Consider the following 21995-nt stretch of genomic DNA (forward strand, 5'->3'; position numbering starts at 1 on the left):
TTACGTACTTAGATCATTTCTTGATTAAAATGACTACAAAATTTTATACAAGAATTGAAATAAATTGGTATGTTTAAAAATTTTCAAATACAGTATAAAAATCTGAACTTTTATGCACTTTATGCAAACTTTTATACAAATATGCCAAAATATGAAATATTTGCATAAAATATGCACAATATGCAAAATATGCAATATGCATATTTGCCGAAGTCTAGTTATGAGTAAGATAATTAAAAAAAATCGATGTTTTTAGTAATTTTTAAATATTTAAATTTTTTTAATAATGTTCCCGACCTATTTGAGAAGGAGGATGAGTCAATTATTATTATTGAAATTATCACCTAACTATTTCTGCAAAAAATCGAATGCCATCTATCGCAACCAAATTTAGTCGATTTTTTACAGATCCGCCATTGTCTTTTTCATCGCTCTTTTTCTTGATTGTGCTTCTTTTTTCTGGTGTATAACACTACTTCATATAAAAACATATATCAGGTTGCTATATGTATCACATTCCTTTTTTAAAAAAGATCTTAATGAAATACTTATTTTACATTTTATAATAGAAAACTTTATGATAAAGCAGTACAACAAATAATTTTATGATAAAGCAGCTAAATTTCTATACCACACACTATTTAACCCAAGTGAATAAATAAGCTTGCAAAATTCTCTATTATTTTATTCTATCAGCGCTTAGGGCCTCTATAATAAGAGACAAAACTCACAATTTAACTTGAACTTAACAAAAGGCTGAACAGTGCGCTGCATTCTCAAGATGTTCAGGGAGAACACGCTCTTTGATCTTGGCCCAAGCGGTACTAGCGAAGGGTGGCAAACCGACATTTTCGGCATGAAGTGCGGAAGTTGCTCATCACAACAAAATTTACGGAATTTAAGGGGGTGACATTGTTTAGGCAGCATGCACTGGGTTGTGGGATTGAGAGTTATGCTTTTGACAAGCGTAACAGAGCTTCTTTGAAGAAATTGGGTTAGCTATATTTTAAAAACTTGCATTGTTATGCATTTAAAATTTGCAAAGATAATCAGTGTTGCCACCACTTTCCTAATATTTTTCTAATATTAAAATAAAGTATCTATATGTATGCTAATAATAAAGGTGGATTAGAAACTTTGATTTAATTTATAAAAGCATAAAAACATTTTTCCGTTTATTTTTATTATTATTGATTTTAAATTTAATTTTGAACTTACTGTTTGGGAAAGTACTTAGTATTTATTTTTATATTTTATATTTAATATTTTTCTTTTACTGTACTATAATGTGATCTTATTTAATGGTCTATTATAACTACTTATTTGCTTTAAAATATATTGTTTTCTGTTATTCAGTAAAATTTCATTGTTAAAATGGCTATCACATTTCACAGTTCCTTTTTAAGTTAAAGGAATTTGACTTTTTCTTTTGTTATTTTTGGAAATTACGTCGCGCAAACACAGACAATGCTCTAAAGTATCATATTTCTGTGACCATTTAGTTAAAATTATTGCCATTCAAAATCGCAATACAATAGAGTGATTTATTGGTATGAACTTGTACTTCGTACTGAGACAGCGAACGAAACACACCCAGTTTATATCTGCTCTTTTGCGAGTCTCGGCGCTGGGACGTCGTTTTTTTTTGTGCCTCGGATGGCGTCGCGATGGACAACTATACTATTCTACTTCTGCTATGATTAACACACCAATATTCCAGAAGGTAAGTCTATTCTTTGTCCAGATAACAGTAATGAGTTAAAGCCAGCTAATTTTCATAATTTATTACAATTAATATTTGCTATTTTCGCTAATTTATTTAGAGGCAAAATATTGCATTTTTAGTTCTCGTGCAACTTCTCAGGCGCCATCGAGTTGCTCGGCTTCAGTTTGCCAAAAACCATGCTTATTTTACTGTAAATCATTGTAGCACGTTTTATTATCAAGGGGGCTTAATTATGCTGTCTAAGCACGTACAGAATTGTACATCGGCATCGTTACGAGATCCTCCATAACAGCTGTCAGGTACATTGATAAAATTCTCCAAGATTTTGTTGTACTTATGTTGGTTTTGTTGGAAATGACTTTGTTCTGGTGCATGATAATACCAAGCCTCACAGTGCGAGAATTACTTATACTCCATTCGCTTAGCTCGGGCATATTTTGACAGATTCATTGTCGGAAACCTACAACACAACATTTCCTACTTCTCACTATTGCAGATTTCTTTCTTTAAAAAAGGAAGAATTTTTCTAAATAGTGGAAGTGTATACTAAACCCTTCAAATTTTGGGTAGTATATATTTAAAAAATATATTTTAGTTGTTATAATTTAACATAACTATTTATTATATGGTGCAGATAAATAAATATTGATTGTCGGTAATTCGCAAAGTTCTATTTAATTTACTATTTAGTTTGTTTACTATTAATATTGGCTATGAGTACGTGTGCTTGGTTGTATAGTAATTTCCAGCCACTTTTAGTCTGTCAAAAAGTAACTAACTTCGCAAAAAAATAATTACTAAATTCACTAGACAGTTCGGACTGGGAATAGCGAACCGAGTATAATAGTTTTTTTATGAAGTAAACATTCCTGTAATGAATTGGCCAGCATTGAGTCAAGAAGCAAACCCAATCAAACTGGTTTGGGACATGCTTAACAAAACATTTCTCATTTGATTTTTGGGCATGCCAAAGAGAATTTAGGCAATAATTCGAGCACACATTCAATATTAAATCAGTTTGTCCGGACACATGATTTAAGTTTTCATTATATATATATATATATATATATATATATATATATATATATATATATATATATATATATATATATATATATATATATATATATGGATTATTGCTTTTTAATATTATTGAATAATTTGTGCCTAATCTATTTTTCTTGCTGTTGTATTTATTCCTGTATAAGCCAACCCTGCACAAATCGATCCATTTTGTGTCTATAAAATCCTCGACATGACGAGTCGTTCTTTGCAGCATCCTGTGACGCGATCCTGGTAGCGTCGTTATCGTAGCGAAACCACAGTTCTACCGGAAGCTGGTAACACTGAATTGTTTATGTGATGTTTCGCATTTTTATTCAAATTCCCTTTAATCCTAAAATGTGAGCTCGAAACACCTTTAAAATATATATGTCAGAATGTCAAGGGGTGCCTTTCATGAACAATACTACTATCTGGAAAAAAATACGACTTTTAGAGAAACAAAAGTCAATCCATTACTCGTAGCGACAACGTGTCTAAACTAAATAATAAAAAGGAAAATAAACGAAAGTTATAGATAGAAATGATAAAATAAGCAAAATATACGGTAGTAAAATTATTAGTTAAATTTTGCTAAACCGAGTTTTTGACTCGTCATCTGGATTTATCCTCAGATATCTCAAAGAACTCGTATTTAAAAGCTCGGCATAACAAAATCGATGCTGTTTAATACAGCACCTGTTAAAATTATCGCTTAGATCTCTTTACCTCCAAATAGAATTAAAGATTTCCAGTTTAGCGATGCAGTTTTCTCAATATTTACAAAAAGTCACTTATACCCCTTTACTTCTAGGGCCCTCACATAAAGTTAACGTTATAGCAAATTTCATGGGATCACAGTTAGATCTACCAAGAGGTAAACCCACGTGTAGTGCAAACAAGAAAAAGATAAATAATACGAGTTATAATTATACTATAAATTTTTGAATCTTTTTAATTTCTTTCAATTTTAGTATTAATTATTTTTGTTTTATTAAGTTATTAATTTTTATTAAGTTAGTATAATTATTTAATATTAAGTCAAATACTTCTTATAAAAAGATCAACCAAACATAATATTCCATGATCCCTAATTCCAGAACCAGACTTTACAAAGACAGTATTTATATGGACCAATAAATTGGTTCAACGCATTGAAAAATTCACTCCAGGCCGCCTTCCGAACCCCACACGACCCGAACTGCAATCAACAATTTAGACTCAACTGAGAGTGAAACATGTACTTTACAATCCTCTACTACACATGGTAATTAAATATCATCTGTTGACGGCCACAGTACAAGATCACACTATGAGACATATATGTTGCTTCGGCAAAAACACTTCTCCTGGCTCCAATGCCATACACAAAAGATGCCTCTAAAAAGTCCTGAGAGTATACTTCCGCTACTTGTCCTTATAATTATTGCATATCTCTTGCTGGGCAATTTTACTACTTCTTGGAAGATAGCCAGTACAGTCATTATTGTCAAACCAGCGAAGCCATAAACCAGCGGTCGGGGAACCGGGGTAAATTACCCCAAATGGGGTAAAAATTAAATTTTTGGGGGTAAAAATGAAACTTTTGTGAGTAAAAAGTATATATTCTTAATTTGCTATTTTATAAACCTGTTAGTATTTTTTTAACTTAAACAATTTAGCGACATATGCAGGCCACGCCATCTTACTCTCCACCACTAGAGTGTTCTCGAGTTATATCTTTGCGTAGTAAAGCACAGTCCCGGCCCCGACTACCTGCTCAGTTCGTGCTATGCCGTCAAGATACAAATACATTGACGAGTCAGAGAGCAAGTTTTTACTAATTAGTTGCTGATAAGATCACCATTTTATCATTAATCATCGATATATCGATCAAGGTAAGCCGCAATTTAAAAATTTAATTCAAGTATTTTACAACTATTATTTTCTGTCTCCCTTAAGATGGCAGCAAATAGAAAAAGAACATACCAAGACGAATTCCTTAATTACGGCTTTACATAAATAGAAGACAATGGTACAATGAAACCAGAGTGTGTTGTATGTGTGAAGGTACTGACTTCAGAATCTTTCAAAAAAAGTCAATTGAAGAAACATTTACAATTTAGATAATTTGCATTCACACCTGTCTTCCAAACCGCGAGAATACTTTGCAAATTTAGAAATACCTGTTAAAAGACAAATATTGAATAGCAACTTGTTTGGTACATTTGATCGGCGTCCAGCATCAAGGGCTAGCTCTGAAGTAGCCTGATTGATTGCACGAAATAAGAAACCATACACTATTGGTGAAGATTTGGTTAAACCAGCTGCTGTAAAAATGGCAGAGATTATGTGTGGTCAAAAAGAAGCAAAGAAACTGAATTCAGTGCCCTTGTCTGCGAAAATTGTGAAAGAACAAATTTCTATATTAACAGAAAATGTAAAGGAACAGGTTATTTTTGTATTAAACAGGCTAAATATTTTGCTATTCAGCTTGATGAGACAACTGATTTTCGTAGCAATTCACAGTTAATGGTATATGTTCGCTACATAGGTGTAGATAATTTTGAAGAGGAATTGCTGTTTTGTTCTCCTCTCGAGTTGAGATCTCATGGAATTTATGTCTATAATAAAGTAAATGAATATTTCAATGCGCAAAGTTTAAAATGGGAAAACTGTATTTCTGAATCTTTGCATGGAGCTCCAGCTATGCTGGATCATATTAATGTTTTTTCGGCTTTTGTAAAAAAAAATAACCCAAATATTGAAGTTACTCACTGTATGATCCATCGCCAGGCCCTTATGGTCAAATATTTAGAACCTACACTGGAAGCTGTCATGCATGATGTCACCAAGATTGTAAATTTTATCAAGGAACATGCACTAAACACGCGGCTATTTCGTGAATTATGTCAGGACGGTGAAGCTGAATATACGGACCTACTTTATTATACAGAAGTAAGGTGGCTTTCTCGCGGAAATGTACTAAATCGAGTATGGACTCTCAAAACTGAAGTCGAAATTTTTATGGTTGATTAAAAAAATATTCTCGCAGATAAGTTAAAAACTCTTCCTGGGTTGCATATCTCGCATATTTAGCGGGCATTTTTGAGAGTATAAATATATTAAACAAAGAATTGCAAGGAAAGAATATTAATATCATTTCAGCGAGAGAAATAGTGTCAGCGTTTGGGTTAAAGCTACAATATTGGAGACAGAAAGTAGAACCGAACAAGACAGCTACTTTTTTAAGGTTAGCTTTGTTTTTGGAAGATTGCGAACATATTACTTTTGTTGACATCAAGGATACTTGTAAGACATCTTATCAAACTCAGAAAGCGGTTTTCAGATTACTTTCCAGATCTTGATACACTTACTTTCAGTTGCATTACATGTGAAATTGCTATGATACCAGAAGAACCTTCAGGTTTAGCAGAAGCAATTCTTGAACTTCGATCTAATATTCAATTTGAGAGTAAACCAAATCTGTTATCTTTTTGGATGTCAAAAGCTGCAAAGGCTTTCAAAATTGTACATGAAGATGCGGTTACAAAATTGTTGCCATTTGGAACAACATATTTGTGCGAACAAGGCTTTTCCACTCTAATGAACATAAAAACGAAGAACAGAAATCGATTAAACGCTAAAGACTGTGTTCAAATCGCTCTTACACCAAGTCCCAATTTTGAAGCAATTGCATCGAACATGAAACCTCTCCCATGAAAATTCGCCCCACAGAAAATATAAGCAAATGATAATTTCTCGTTATTTTGTAATTCATATGATATTTTTCTTGTATGACAAAATAACAAGAAATTATCATTTACTTATATTTTCTGTGGGGGTGAAAGTTATGGATTACTAGGTATTACATTGATAAATTGAATAAATGATGTTTAAATTATATTTTTAATTATTGTTTTCTTTTCAAAATTATCATGGGGGCTATAAGATGAAAGATGCTAAAAAGAGGCGATTTCGTTTTTTCTTGCTCTTCGCCATGGGGTAATATCAACTTACACAAAAATATTTTGGGGTAATGATTAACAATGTTCCCCGGTCGCTGCCATAAACCAACACGGCATCGTACCGAACTAGGTAAAGTCTACGAGAAAATCATTAGGGGAAGACTAGTAGACTTCCTAGAATAATTCCACATTTTTAATTTAAATTCAAAGCTGGACACTGTACTTACGAGTATAATGGTTTGATTTAAGCAGCAACTTTCAAATTCCAAACCTTCAATGAATGTTGCAAATTTAAAACCAGATTGTCGTGGATATTCAGAAGACATTCTATCAAGTCTGGCATGACACTCCACTAAAACTTCTAATTAATTAATAAACTCCAATAAAACTTATTAGACTCCACCAAGCTGATTTGACGACACCATGTCTAAAAGTCAATATACTTTGCCATTCTCTTCCGCTTCTTTAGGCGAAAGCCTAAACGAGGTCTTTATAACTGGTTCTATGGTAAATATTTAAGATGATTATTTAATTAATGAATTTAAATGTGTTACCTACTAATTTTTTTTTTCAAAACAAATTTAATTAATAAACAATATAGAAACAGTTTTGTCAATATTGTAAAATATTTTATTAAATCACTTTTTCTTGGAGTACCGGTTTTTTGCGGAGGGTGGCATTGCTAAATGGCGTGCCCTCCAAGTAAAGACTTCGCCGGACCCTGAGCTACCTGGCCTTTCGGCATACGCTCGTTAGTGAAACCTCTGCCCCTACGAGTCCGACACCAAAGTGAAGGTGCCACGCGGCGCATACCACAAACGTCCCGTGGATCCCCCCGTGGGGGTACCCCGTGGGGTTACCACGACACGTCTACTATACGCGACCCGTGGGGGCTCCACCTTCCCCGTAGTACCTGTGTTGTGAGTACCTTGCCTACCCGTTACTCCCACACTACGGGCGGGCAGGTTCGGCAGGCGGAGGAATTTCCACCTCACACGTAGACAGGTCGCCGCCGAGGATCTCTCCTCTACCACTCTTGGATCTCCCGGTGGGTACGTGCCGGGACACCCACACCACGCCTGACCGAGGTCAGGAGAGGTATATACGGGCCCAGCTCGTTCAACCTACCAGGCTCTTTTGGAACGGGAGTAGAGTGGTCCCACGAGAGTCTCGTCTCGGATACTAGGAATGTAGACCGGTGACCGTGTCACCGAGGCGACCGTGTTCGTTTCTACCAACCCGACACCTCAAACGACGGCTCTCCACCTCCCTATTCCTACCCATTAGTCGCCTCTTACGACAGGCAGGGCTTTCTGACCCCGGCCGTATTCTTATCTCCGCGAGCCGGACGGAGGCGGAGGGTGGCAATCATAACTTGCTACTCTAAATAAATCAATAGATCTGCATTGATATTATTCACGTAGATTCTTCAACCAATAATTTTGCCTTCGGCCGATAGATCTTCTTCCTTGAATCTTTTTCTGTATTATGTCTCAAAATTTCATCTCCAGGCCCTTCAGGCTTGGATATTTCAGTGTTCGTGTTTGTATAGTGGTAAGTAGATCTGTTTCTTTACCAACCCTCTCCAGTAGTTCTTTATTTGTAATTATATGTCCATGATATTTTTAATACCCTGCGGTATAACCAGAGTTCAAAAGTCTCAATTCTTTTTATCTTGCCACTTTTAATGTACAAGTTTTAGCTCAATATAATAATATTGAAATTATAAAACATCAAATGGTCCGTAGTCTGATTTCCAAATTAAGATTTCTGCACGTTAGGCTTCATTCGTATAAATGCTGATCTGATAATCTCTATTCGCCTGTTTATTTCTGCAGCATCATTGATTTCATTGATCAAAGCTCACAAGTACTATGGTTTGTTTTTTAACCAGGAAGCGTAAACTAAAAAGACAGATTCACAACCAAGAAAGTTACTAGAAAAGTCACCAAATACATCTTCTCTTTTGGTTGATTATCTCGGCCTAGCGGTAATCCAGTAATCAGTATCGGTCAACTAAAATAGGAATATAATACCTATAATATTTAATATTTCCTATTTTTCCTATTTTTATAATATAATATTTCCTATTTTTCGACTTCTCTTCAAGTATGTACAAAATAATAAAACGTACATTAGAATAAATCTCTTTATCTTCTAAATGATTGCCTTACTCAGACACAATATAAAGATTTTTAGACTTTTTACGTTTTATTTACTATATAGGTATATGTGGCTAACACATACTTAAAATTGATTTGCTTCACTTATATAATAATGAACGACACATATTTGGAAAATCTGGGCGGTTATTAATTCCACTTAAAATTTTTTTTAAAGTGGGCATTTCATCCTTGAAAAAGAAGCTGTGTAAAAGCTGTGTTGCAAGAATAGAATGTCGACAGCCAATATTTTTAGGACATCTTACTGTTACAGTCTGCTTATATTCCTTAATTGTCCTAGTAAGTATAAATAGTTGAATTCGCAACACCTAAAATTAGTACATTACTTTAGTAAGTCTTGATTTTAACATTAACTATTCTGCAAAACTAACCTGTTGCCTGGTTTATTTTTGCTACTATGCCTGTTATTTTCATTCCAGGATTATATTTTTTTTTTGTACATGTTTATAATGCATTGTTTTTCATTTAATGATAAATGATCCAAATCTACTCGGTGTTTTTTATGTGGAGAAGGATAATTACCACTAGTACTTGGCACTGAATCCATATTGCTATCTTAATAACTAAACTATTGTTATCTTAATAGGATTCGGAAAAACGAAATAACACTAATAATGGGAGACTTTAATGCCAAAGTTGGTAAAGGACAAATTGGAAATTTAGTGGGATCCTTTGGTCTAGGGGAACGTAATGAACGCGGAGACCGTTTGATTGAATTTGCAACTGAAAAACAGCTCGTAGTGACAAACACCTTTTATGATCTTCCTCCAAGACGACTATATACGTGGAAATCTCCCCAGGATACTCCAGATCACACAGTACGAAATCAAATAGACTATATTCTTATTAACAAACGATTTAGAAACTCTATAACATCTGTTAAAGCGTACCCGGGATCCGAAATAAATTCGGACCACAATCCACTTATCGCCAAAATGAAACTTAGTTTAAAGAAAGTTCAAAGACCAAAAATTATGAAGTACGATATTAACCAACTGAAAAATAAAACAGTAAAGGAAAAGGTACAAAAACACCTAAAAGAAAAAACGTGGGCTCGTACAGAAAAACCATGGGCCCATACAGAAACAGATAACACAGATGTAGAACTAGAAAATTTGCACAAAGTAAGTCAAGAAATAACAGAAAAATACTTAAAACCTGAAAGAACAAATAAAAAGGAATGGATGACGAAGGAGATTCTATGTATGATGGAAGACAAAAGAAACGCTAAAGATAATAAGAATTACTACAACAACATAAATAACGAAATAAAAAGGGCTATTAAAATAGCAAAAGAAAATTGGTTTAGCTCGAAGTGTACAGAGATAGAGTCATTACAACAAAAACATGATTCATTTAACCTCCATAAAAAGATTAAAGAAGCGGCAGGCTTATATAAATACAAGAACACTGGATTCCTGACAGATAATCAGGGAAACATAGTACTGGAAATAGAGCATAAAAGAGATATTTGGATTAAATACGTAGAAAAAACTTTTGAAGATATACGAAGTAACACTGGTATTACAACAAACACCAATTGCGAATCTGGACCACCATTTACAGTCGAAGAAGTAAAATATGCCATCAAAAGCACCAAAGATGGGAAAGCAGTAGGCACCGATAATTTTCACTCAGAATTCTTAAAACTTATGGACTATGATGGCAAATGGTTGACAAATATATTTAACAGTATATATGATACAGGCGTGGTTCCCCAAGAGTGGTTAGTGTCAACTTTTATAAATCTTCCAAAAAAACCCAATGCGAGAAAGTGCGAAGACTATAGAATTATAAGCCTTATGAGCCATTTACTTAAAACATTTCTAAAAGTCATCCACAAAAGAATATATACAAAATGTGAGGAACAACTAACAAGAACACAATTCGGATTTCGTGATGCTCTGCGAACACGGGAGGCCCTTTTTGCTGTACAGGTGCTATTTCAGAGATGCAGGGATGTGAATTATGACATATACGTATGCTTTATAGATTACCAGAAGGCATTTGACAGAGTAAAACATGACAAATTAATGACTCTAATGCAAAAAATTGGAATTGACAACAAAGATCTTAGAATTATCAGAAACATTTACTACAATCAAAATAGAAGACCAGTTAACTGATAAAATTGCAATAGAACGTGGAGTACGACAGGGCTGTATTTTGTCTCCATTGTTGTTCAACATTTATTCTGAATGGGTATTTAAGGAAGCTTTAGACGGTTGTGCGAAAGGAATACTAATAAACGGTGAATGGTTGAATAACATTAGATATGCAGATGACACTATAGTTTTTGCCGATAATCTGAATGACTTACAGATATTAACAAATCGCATAACAGAAGTCAGCAACAGATACGGACTAGCTCTTAACATAAAGAAAACCAAATTTATGACAATTAGTAAAAAACCAATACTAAACGCTCAACTTACAATCAACCAACAGAATATCGAAAGAGTCGAGCAATATACATATCTAGGCACCAATTTAAATAGCCAATGGGACCACTCAACAGAAATTAAACAGCGAATAATAAAAGCAAAAGCAGCATTCGTTAGAATGAGAACCATTTTCAACAGTCGAGACATATCATTAAAAACAAAATACCGTCTATTGAACTGTTACATATTCACAGTTCTGCTCTACAGAATGGAAGCATGGACACTGACTGTTGCATCTATGAATCGGCTCAAGGCTTTCGAAATGTGGTGTTATAGGCGCATCTTACGTATATCCTGGGTTGACAGAGTTACTAATGTGGAGGTTCTGCGTAGAATGGGGAAAGAATGTGAAATTCTCATGACCGTCAAAACTAAAAAGTTGGAATATCTAGGACATGTTTTTTATATAAATGCAAACGAAAAATCTAAAAATTAAAGGAATGATGCAGAAAATACAAAAAATCGTCGATATAAATTTTGAATTTTAAAATTTCATAAATGTCATTGTGTCATAATGTGATGATTTAGTGCAGTAAACTTACCTGCGGTTGGACCAATTACGAACAAGCATTACGGCGCGGTAAATTTGAATTACTCCTCCTGGTTAAAAAAGAAACTGTAATATTTTTCTACTTGTTCTATCACGTTACCATTTATTGTCAATATGTGAGAGTTGGCAAAATGCACTGAATATAGAAATGTTTATATCTGTTATTCCCCTGTGGAAACTTTTAAATATGAAACTTCTAAATAGAAGCATTTACATATTTCATAATTATTAGTTTAAAACTGACAATTTTCGAATATAATATAAGGAGCTGTTGTAGTCAAGCTGCTCGACCATAATTATTATGGATCAGAGTTAAACAACTTGCAAAGTTTGTAAGTTTACAATGACAACTTTAAGTGAATCTGTTTAATCCCGAGTTGTGAACTGAATATTCCAACAAAGTGGTATGTTGAAGTTAGAAAAGTTTTTTGGCAATAGCTCCAAAATAAACATCCGTTGCTTTTACCACTGTCACTGGTATAAAGCAGATGTCACTCATTTCATATTAACTTTTGTTTGAAGTATGCGTTGCATATCCAGCTTTATTTTCTTAAAAAAATGTTAAATAAGTATAATTTCTTATTTCGGAATTAACTGAGAGGTAAGTATTAATAAATATATAGTTTATTGAAAACATTAACAGTTTATATGTGATACAAATCAAACTTTGTGTCTTTTTATAATTACATAAACTTTTAGTTGTATATCTTCTACATACATATCTTTAACACTCATTTTCAAAAAGGCCGCCAAAGAAACTGGAGTTGCCAATCACCAACTGACTTATACAAGAACGACATTGACTTTAAAATTACCAACAAAAAAGACGCTGTTCAAGATGTAAGTGTACCAAATCAATTTTCAACCGGAAGTGACCATAGAATAATTAGAGCGATGATAATCTTGAACGTAAAGAAAAAAAGAAGAAATATGGTAACAAAAACTAAAAATATCACATTCACTGCGATTACTACTAACACAAGGTGGAACAGCTTAACGAAATGTTGCTAAAAAAGGCATAAAAGAAATGCTAAGCCAAAAACATTCAAACTAACGGAACGCAAATTAAACAAGAGTATACCTACAAGTATACGCTCCTACAGCGGACGCCCCAGAAGAAATCATAGAAGAATTTTACAATGACCTTACTAATATTGTCAAAAGGATTCGGAAAAACGAAATAATACTAATAATGGGAGACTTTAATGCCAAAGTTGGCAAAGGACAAAGTGGAAATTTAGTGGGATCCTTTGGTCTAGGGGAACGTAATGAACGCGGAGACCGTTTGATTGAATTTGCAACTGAAGAACAGCTCGTAGTGACAAACACCTTTTATGATCTTCCTCCAAGACGACTATATACGTGGAAATCTCCCCAGGATACTCCAGATCACACAGTACGAAATCAAATAGACTATATTCTTATTAACAGACGATTTAGAAACTCTATAACATCTGTTAAAGCGTACCCGGGATCCGACATAAATTCGGACCACAATCCACTTATCGCCAAAATGAAACTTAGTTTAAAGAAAGTTCAAAGACCAAAAATTATGAAGTACGATATTAACCAACTGAAAAATAAAACAGTAAAGGAAAAGGTACAAAAACGCCTAAAAGAAAAAACGTGGGCTCGTACAGAAAAACCATGGGCCCGTACAGAAACAGATAACACAGATGTAGAACTAGAAAATTTGCACAAAGTAAGTCAAGAAATAACAGAAAAATACTTAAAACCTGAAAGAACAAATAAAAAGGAATGGATGACGGAGGAGATTCTATGTATGATGGAAGACAGAAGAAACGCTAAAGATAATAAGAATTACTTCAACAACATAAATAACGAAATAAAAAGGGCTATTAAAATAGCAAAAGAAAATTGGTTTAGCTCGAAGTGTACAGAGATAGAGTCATTACAACAAAAACATGATTCATTTAACCTCCATAAAAAGATTAAAGAAGCGGCAGGCTTATATAAACACAAGAACACTGGATTCCTGACAGATAATCAGGGAAACATAGTACTGGAAATAGAGCATAAAAGAGATATTTGGATCAAATACGTGGAAAAAACTTTTGAAGATATACGAAGTAACACTGGTATTACAACAAACACCAATTGCGAATCTGGACCACCATTTACAGTCGAAGAAGTAAAATATGCCATCAAAAGCACCAAAGATGGTAAAGCAGTAGGCCCTGATAATTTTTACTCAGAATTCTTAAAACTTATGGACTATGATGGCATAAAATGGTTGACAAATATATTTAACAGTATATATGATACGGGCGTGGTTCTCCAAGAGTGGTTAGTGTCAACTTTTATAAATCTTCCAAAAAAAACCCAATGCGAGAAAGTGCGAAGACTATAGAATTATAAGCCTTATGAGCCATTTACTCAAAACATTTCTAAAGGTCATCCACAAAAGAATATAACAAAATGTGAGGAACAACTAACAAGAACACAATTCGGATTTCGTGATGCTCTGGGAACACGGGAGGCCCTTTTTGCTGTACAGGTGCTATTTCAGAGATGCAGGGATGTAAATTGTGATATATACGTATGCTTTATAGATTACCAGAAGGCATTTGACAGAGTAAAACATGACAAATTAGTGACTCTAATGCAAGAAATTGGAATTGACAACAAAGATATTAGAATTATCAGAAACATTTACTACAATCAAACGGCCAAAATCAAAATAGAAGACCAGTTAACTGATAAAATTGCAATAGAACGTGGAGTACGACAGGGCTGTATTTTGTCTCCATTGTTGTTCAATATTTATTCTGAATGGGTATTTAAGGAAGCTTTAGACGGTTGTGCGAAAGGAATACTAATAAACGGTGAATGGTTGAATAACATTAGATATGCAGATGACACTATAGTTTTTGCCGATAATCTGAATGACTTACAGATATTAACAAATCGCATAACAGAAGTCAGCAACAGATACGGACTAGCTCTTAACATAAAGAAAACCAAATTTATGACAATTAGTAAAAAACCAATACTAAACGCTCAACTTACAATCAACCAACAGAATATCGAAAGAGTCGAGCAATATACATATCTAGGCACCAATTTAAATAGCCAATGGGACCACTCAACAGAAATTAAACAGCGAATAATAAAAGCAAAAGCAGCATTCGTTAGAATGAGAACTATTTTCAACAGTCGAGACATATCATTAAAAACAAAATGCCGTCTATTGAACTGCTACATATTCACAGTTCTGCTCTACGGAATGGAAGCATGGACACTGACTGTTGCATCTATGAATCGGCTCGAAGCTTTCGAAATGTGGTGTTATAGGCGCATCTTACGTATATCCTGGGTTGACAGAGTTACTAATGTGGAGGTCCTGCGTAGAATGGGGAAAGAATGTGAAATTCTCATGACCGTCAAAACTAAAAAGTTGGAATATCTAGGTCATGTAATGAGAAATCAAGAACGTTACGGCCTTCTCCAGCTGATTCTCCAAGGGAAAGTAAATGGTAAGAGAGGACCGGGAAGAAGACGCATTTCCTGGCTTCAAAATTTGCGAAAGTGGTATAACACGACTACCACTGAACTGTTCCGCGCTGCAATAAGCAAAGTGAAGATAGCCGTGATGATCGCCAACGTCCGGAACGGATAGGCACTTTAAGAAGAAGAAGATACCTACAAGTATCTGAGCCACGAGATTAAATTAGGGAGAGACATTCCAGGTTTAAAGTTGAGGACTAACATGGGCAGCTTACGGACAACTAAGGAAAGGTTTTAGATTAGATATGCTTAAAAAGGAAGGCCTTTGATCAATGTATACTCCTAGTTCTAACATATGGAGCAGAAACATTGATTCTTACCAAAAAAGTAATCAATAAAATACAAATGGCACAGAGAACAATGGAGAGTTCAATTACAACGCTAAAATGGAACTGGGCAGGACATGTTTCCAGAGTCAGAGATGGAAGATAGAGCAAGAAAATATTAGAACGAAGACCTTGACACGATGCTTATTGTAATTGTCGGAAAGCGTAAAGTGTATTCGAAATGGCTAATGATGATGATCCTCTAAAAGAAATTTATCCGTTTTAGACGAAAATTAGTTTTTCTTCTGAAACTAAGTTTAAGTTATTTACGTACATTATATTTTCTCATCCAAAAAACTATAGTTTTTTATCACAGTAGTAGACCACGTTCAATTTTGGTTGGTTTCCTGTTCCTAAGTCGTTGAGACAACCCCATTTGATAAGGTTTGACTTGGACAATGCTACGCCAGTTCTTCAATGGTTCAGCATACGTCACGTCTGCCAGCTTTAAATCTCGCTTTGTGAAATTTCTGCTATTAGGTAACACGCCGGTGTTTTGTTTAGAAAGGCTCTAAGGATGCGCTTTCTTGATTTTAGTATGTCAGGATACGGGTCGTGACCAAAAAAGAGGGTGACGTTGTCGAAGGTTTGTTTGAATCTTGGTGAATTCGCGGGTGTCTGCAGAAATTAGGATCTGAGAAGCCTGAAGTTTTATACTGTTTGTTCAGAGGGGTTGGTCTCATATGCAACCGGTAATGAGTATGCAGATTTTGTTTAGACTGGCGTTTATTATTTTGGCATGTGCAGATCTCTTCCATAGCGGGCATGCATATTTTGCCGTTGAGAAGTATAGTGCCTGCGCTGTTGATCTTAAAACTGTGGATTTAGCGTCCCATTTGCGATTGCTCTTTTTTTTATGATGCCCTATTCAATTAAAAAATGTTGGCAATTACTTCAGCAAATTTCTTTCCATTTTTTCCTGTTCTTATTAGTTCTTTATAATTTAAACCCGTCCAATGTAATGTATATTTTGGACCCAAAGTTTGGTTGAGCTTTTTTGTTCTGCCTCCACGTTTATATTTAATTTTGCTTGTTACTACGGTTACGAAAAGAAAATATTTTAAATTCCTTATTAGGTGATCAGGGTACGAAGTTTTGAGAACTTTTGCCATAAGAACCACGTCGTCTGTGTAGAGAAGATCGCAAACTATAACTGGATGTAGGTTTCTATACCCTATAATTACGTCAAGATTGGCTTCCTTCTCTCGTATTTTCTTAACTATTTCGTTCGTTATAATTATGAGTAAGAGTGGACTCGGACTATCTGTTTTAATAATTTTATCATCTTAAATTCCTCTGGTATCTCTTCTGATATCTATACTTTCGCTTTTAGCGTGTTATATATACATAGATATATTAAACTGCTGCTATTTGTTTTCCTAGTACTTGTAACTTCTTTAAGTAACTTTATATGTTCTTCCTATTTACCTTATCAAAAGCTGCTCTTAGGTCTATAAAGATTATAAACAGTTATTCGCCTTTCTCCAATCTGTTTTCTATTACCCTTCTCACTACGAAAAGTCATTTTAAGGTAAAACTTACATCACAGATTTACAAACTTACATTGAAATGAAATATTGAAGCATTAACAAGTTGTTTTAGTTACAATGTTAGTACTATCTATACAGCTGAACTGTGTGCTCTCTATCGCGCCATAGAACTAATCAATCTGATAACAAACTGGAAATATATTATCTTAACAGACTCACTTAGTGCCATACAAAGCATCCGATATGTATCCAAAAAACCTGCTTTTAAGAAAAATTAAAACGGTCCTTCTTCAGGCTTATATCAATCACAATGAGATACATTTTATCAGGATCTTATCCCATATAGGAATAAACGGCAATGAAACTGCTTACCATAGTGCGAAAGACGCGATAGTGAGTGATGTTTCCGAAATCGTAAACACATCGGCATCAACGGACATAAAAGCTTATATAAAAAAATTAATCTTAAGTGTGCGGAAAAATAAATGGAATGTGTCGAATTCAAAATTAAAACAAGTGAAACCCAGCCTAGAGATATGGAATGTGTTACCTAAGTCAAGGAGCCAAGAAATAATAGTAACGCGCCTCAGACTCGGACATACTAGGTTACAGCATGATTACTTAATTAAAAAGTGCGAACTGCCGCGATGTGAAATGTGTAATACGACACTAACAATAATGCACATACTATGTGAATGTCCCCTCTACAATCAACAACGAAGTAACAACAAGATACCAGAAGCACTTCTAGAAGCTCTAGGTGCAGACTGTAACTTTAACAATACTCTGAATTTCTTGAAAGACATTAATAAGTACCATAGTATTTAACAAACCAAATTTTAATGCAGTAATTGTACCTAATGTAATCCATTAATTTTTCGCTAATGGCCATTTGGTCGATGCGATTTTCTAAATAAAAAAAATCTTTCCATACATCCCAGTAGGCTCAATGGCAATGTAATCCCTTTATTTTATCAAAATAAAGTTTTATAAATTATTTTATAAGTAGTCTTATTTATTAATACAGGGTATAGGGCATATAATTCCCACGTAAGATTTGCTTTTATCGGACTTAGGGAAAATAATTCCCACACCTATTTTTTGTAAATGAAAAAAAATACCAGATATTTGTATCATATTTTATTTCTAAGTAGTTTTCTTAATGTCCACCTCTATGGAGTAGAAAGCTGGAGCCTTACAGAAGATGCCATAAAACGATTAGATGCATTTGAAATGTAGTGCTACCGACGTATGTTGAGGGTCTCATATATACACCACACAAGAAATTATTAACTCCATAAAAAACAGAAAATTGGCTGACTTCGGCCACATCATGCGTAATGAGAAATACCGACTTCTACAGTTAATTCTACAGGGCAAGATTAAGGGTAAGAGAGGCCCTGGACGTAGACGTATATCCTGGCTGGCCAATCTTAGGCAGTGGACTGGTCTAACGTCAACTGATCTATTTCGAGCTGCTGTGAATAGAATAAGATGGGTCAATGCGGTCGCCAACATCTCTAGAAGATAGGCACATTTAGAAGAAGTTCTCTTAAATAAATTTATAAACAAAACTGTTCTCTTATATGTACTTTAGTTAGTCCCGGTTAAGGGTTAATACAATAGGGCAATCAAGGATATTTGAATATATACTGCTAACTACAAGATAAATTTCTCTTAATCTTCTGAAAAAAGTATTACGAGATAAGTAAATTTTAAAATCTAATAATTGGAAAATTTAATTTAAAAAAGTTCCTACTAGACTGTAGCTATGAGAAAGAACCAATCGTTTGATACTTTTTGGTGATTAGGATCATTTTACCATTCGGTTTCTAGTAAATACCTAACCTAAAAATTATTTGAATCTCTATATTTTGTTTTAATTTGGACTAATAATATTACCTAAGCATATTATAATGGTAAAACTTAATTTACAAAAAAAAGTGCTCTTGTATACGTCGGTTTGCAAAAATTAAGTAATTTTTATTTGATTATAATAAATAAAAGTAAAACAGTAGTTTATAATAATTTATGTTTTTGATTAAAATAATTGATATTTTTTATTTGCTGATATCTTGGTAATATTAAATGTTTTATCATTTTACCGAGAAGTCGAAAGTCAAAGCAAACATTTTAATAACAAAAACCAAACTATATAAATGCAAAATATAAAGTTGTAAGTGATTTATTCAAAAGGTGAGTTTTATGGTTTATGAACTAGTGCAATCTATATCTTCTACTCGTAAGAGTTATGTTTTATCTGGAAGACTATAAAAGTGGTTGTTTATTATTAATACATAATTTGGAACAAAATTACCGGTACATGAAAGAGATTTGTAAATTTCATATAATAGCAAAATATATTGTAATTAAATATGACCAATGGTTAAAATATTTAATATTATTTATAGAAAAAGCAAGTTAAAAATCGTATACATATTTAATTAATATATTACAACCATAACTTACACTTTTTCGTCTTCTCAGCTCCAACATCTAGTGGCACAGTAACGAAAAGTACACAAACGAAAAAGTAAAACGTCCACGGGGGTCCAGGTCCCCGATTTCCCAACATCATGGTCAATTAATATCACTATAAAACTATGTTAGTCACTAAGTCACTGAAAACTCGAAAAACCGAGACATTCTCGCCTCAACCCGAAATACCCGGCCACTTAAATTTGAAAAAAATTCACATTTTAATTTTTTTTTGTTGGTCGGATATGTTTGATATGTGTTTTAAGCTAGTCGGGGGATATGTGTTGGTTGTTAGTGGCGATGAAGAGAATCTGTAGTTGGTGATTTGACACGCGCTGCTCGCGCATGACCTCTAAAAATCGATGGTGGCGTCGGCATCGACGAGCGGCCGTCGCGACGCGTACGCCATTTTATGTTTAGAGCGATATCTACGGCAAAAGATATGAACTTCCTGATATAAAGAGTCCTGTCAACATTTTTTAAATAAATACAGGGGGAGTTCATTTATTAAGGGCCTAGTTCTTAAAATCAGCTTTCATGAAAATAAAAATAATTATTCTTAAGACAAATAAACAAAATAATATGTTGTGTATGTCGTATTTTTATTTCTTTTGATCTTTCGAACATGTTACATGTTAATTACAAGGGCTGGTGTTAAAATATTATGCTTTCAATTAGTGTTTTCAGCTTAAAAATATCAGTATGGAATTTAAGAAAAAATATTGCGGAGCTAAGCCTTCAGCTAGCGAAGAACAGATGAACCAGAAAAAGTCTTAACTGCCACTAGGATTTTATGAATATTTTTACAGCATGAATATTTTTACAGTTCCAATTGATCACATAATACTTTCAATAATTATTTTGCGAGTTATTTAACTTTACGTGACATTGAAACAAAAAAGTATTAGGGCTACGGGCACAGTTCGTGATAATCTTATCACAATATAAGATTCAAGATTCAAGATTTATTTATTGAACTACATTTACAAATTTTACATTTGTTTGTAGTAAGTCAATTATATGTATAGGTAAAAAAGATAATATAAAACATACACAAAATACAATAGGAGATGAAAATACATTAATGCGCATAACATAAAATATACAAAATAAGACAGATACCAACATAGTGAGTACATCCATGTTCATGTTACTGCCTTGAAGTGATCAAAGTATTCACAAACAGAGTAAAAAGCAAATATCAAAAGGTATCTTTGCAAGAAATAGCTAATACCCTAGCTGAATCTTTTAGAGAAATGTCTTCAAATAGTAACTACAATGATACATTCCTTGACAGGAAAATAATACATAAAGAGTACATAATACTTACTCAGAGGAGAAAAGTAAAGAAAATGGAACACCCCAAGGATCAGTCCTAAGCCCTACTTTATTCTTAGTGACAATAAATAATATTATTAACAACCTTACTAAACCTCTAAAGGCTCGACTTTTCGCAGATGACCTTGTTGTCTATATCAAAGGAAATAACACCGAATCAATGACAAACGCTTTGCAGTGTTTTCTAAACCAATTAGAACAATGGTCTCTAACGACCGGATTCAAATTTTCAGTAACAAAAACATCAGGTATACTCTTCTCCAAAAAGGTTTCATCAATGCCCCCTACATTAAAATTATACAACACTATGCTACCATTTAAACCAACGGTAAAGTTCTTAGGTATGTGGTTTGATCAAAAACTTACTTGGCAAGAACATATAAAACAAACAGTTTTAACATGTCATAAAAGACTGAATCTAATGAAAACATTGGCAAACCGAAATTGGGGATCAGATCAGGAAACTCTGTTGAGAATATATAAAACACTAATTAGATCTAAATTAGATTATGGATCAATTGCATATGCATCTGCTTCAAAAACACTACTTAAAAAACTTGACAGCATACACAACGCTGGTATTAGAATTGCACTCGGAGCCTTCCGGACAACTCCCTCCGAAAGCATACTGAGCGAAGCCGGCGAGCCTCCTCTAAATTACCGAAGAATATACTTAGCTCTAGCGCATGCTACATCTATAGCCTCAAATATAAATAAACCCCTCTACTTTAATACTTTTAATAACAAATATATTAATTATTACAATAATAAGCCCCGTGCCCCCAAACCTTATTACGAGAGAATCCGATTATATAGCTCCAGACTGAACATTCAATTCCCAACAGTATTTCAAACAAATACCAATAACTATCTACCTTGGACTATCGAACAGCCCAAAGTCATTACAGCGTTAAGTAGATATAATAAACATGAAACTAGTCCTA

The 21995-nt window shown here is 33.9% G+C and overlaps 1 protein-coding gene across 1 annotated transcript in view; it reads right to left on the reverse strand.

The window, feature by feature from the left end:
* The window catches only part of loaf (low-density lipoprotein receptor domain containing lost and found), a 184613-nt gene extending 164611 nt beyond the window's left edge, over positions 1-20002 (reverse strand). The window contains 1 exon segment of the mRNA XM_072531178.1: positions 19705-20002. Within this exon segment, the coding sequence (XP_072387279.1) occupies positions 19705-19813 (109 nt within the window). The 5' untranslated portion in view covers positions 19814-20002.
* Positions 20003-21995: the final 1993 nt, after the last annotated feature.

This window comes from Diabrotica undecimpunctata, chromosome 5, assembly GCF_040954645.1.
Source record: "Diabrotica undecimpunctata isolate CICGRU chromosome 5, icDiaUnde3, whole genome shotgun sequence".
Lineage (NCBI taxonomy): Eukaryota > Metazoa > Arthropoda > Insecta > Coleoptera > Chrysomelidae > Diabrotica > Diabrotica undecimpunctata.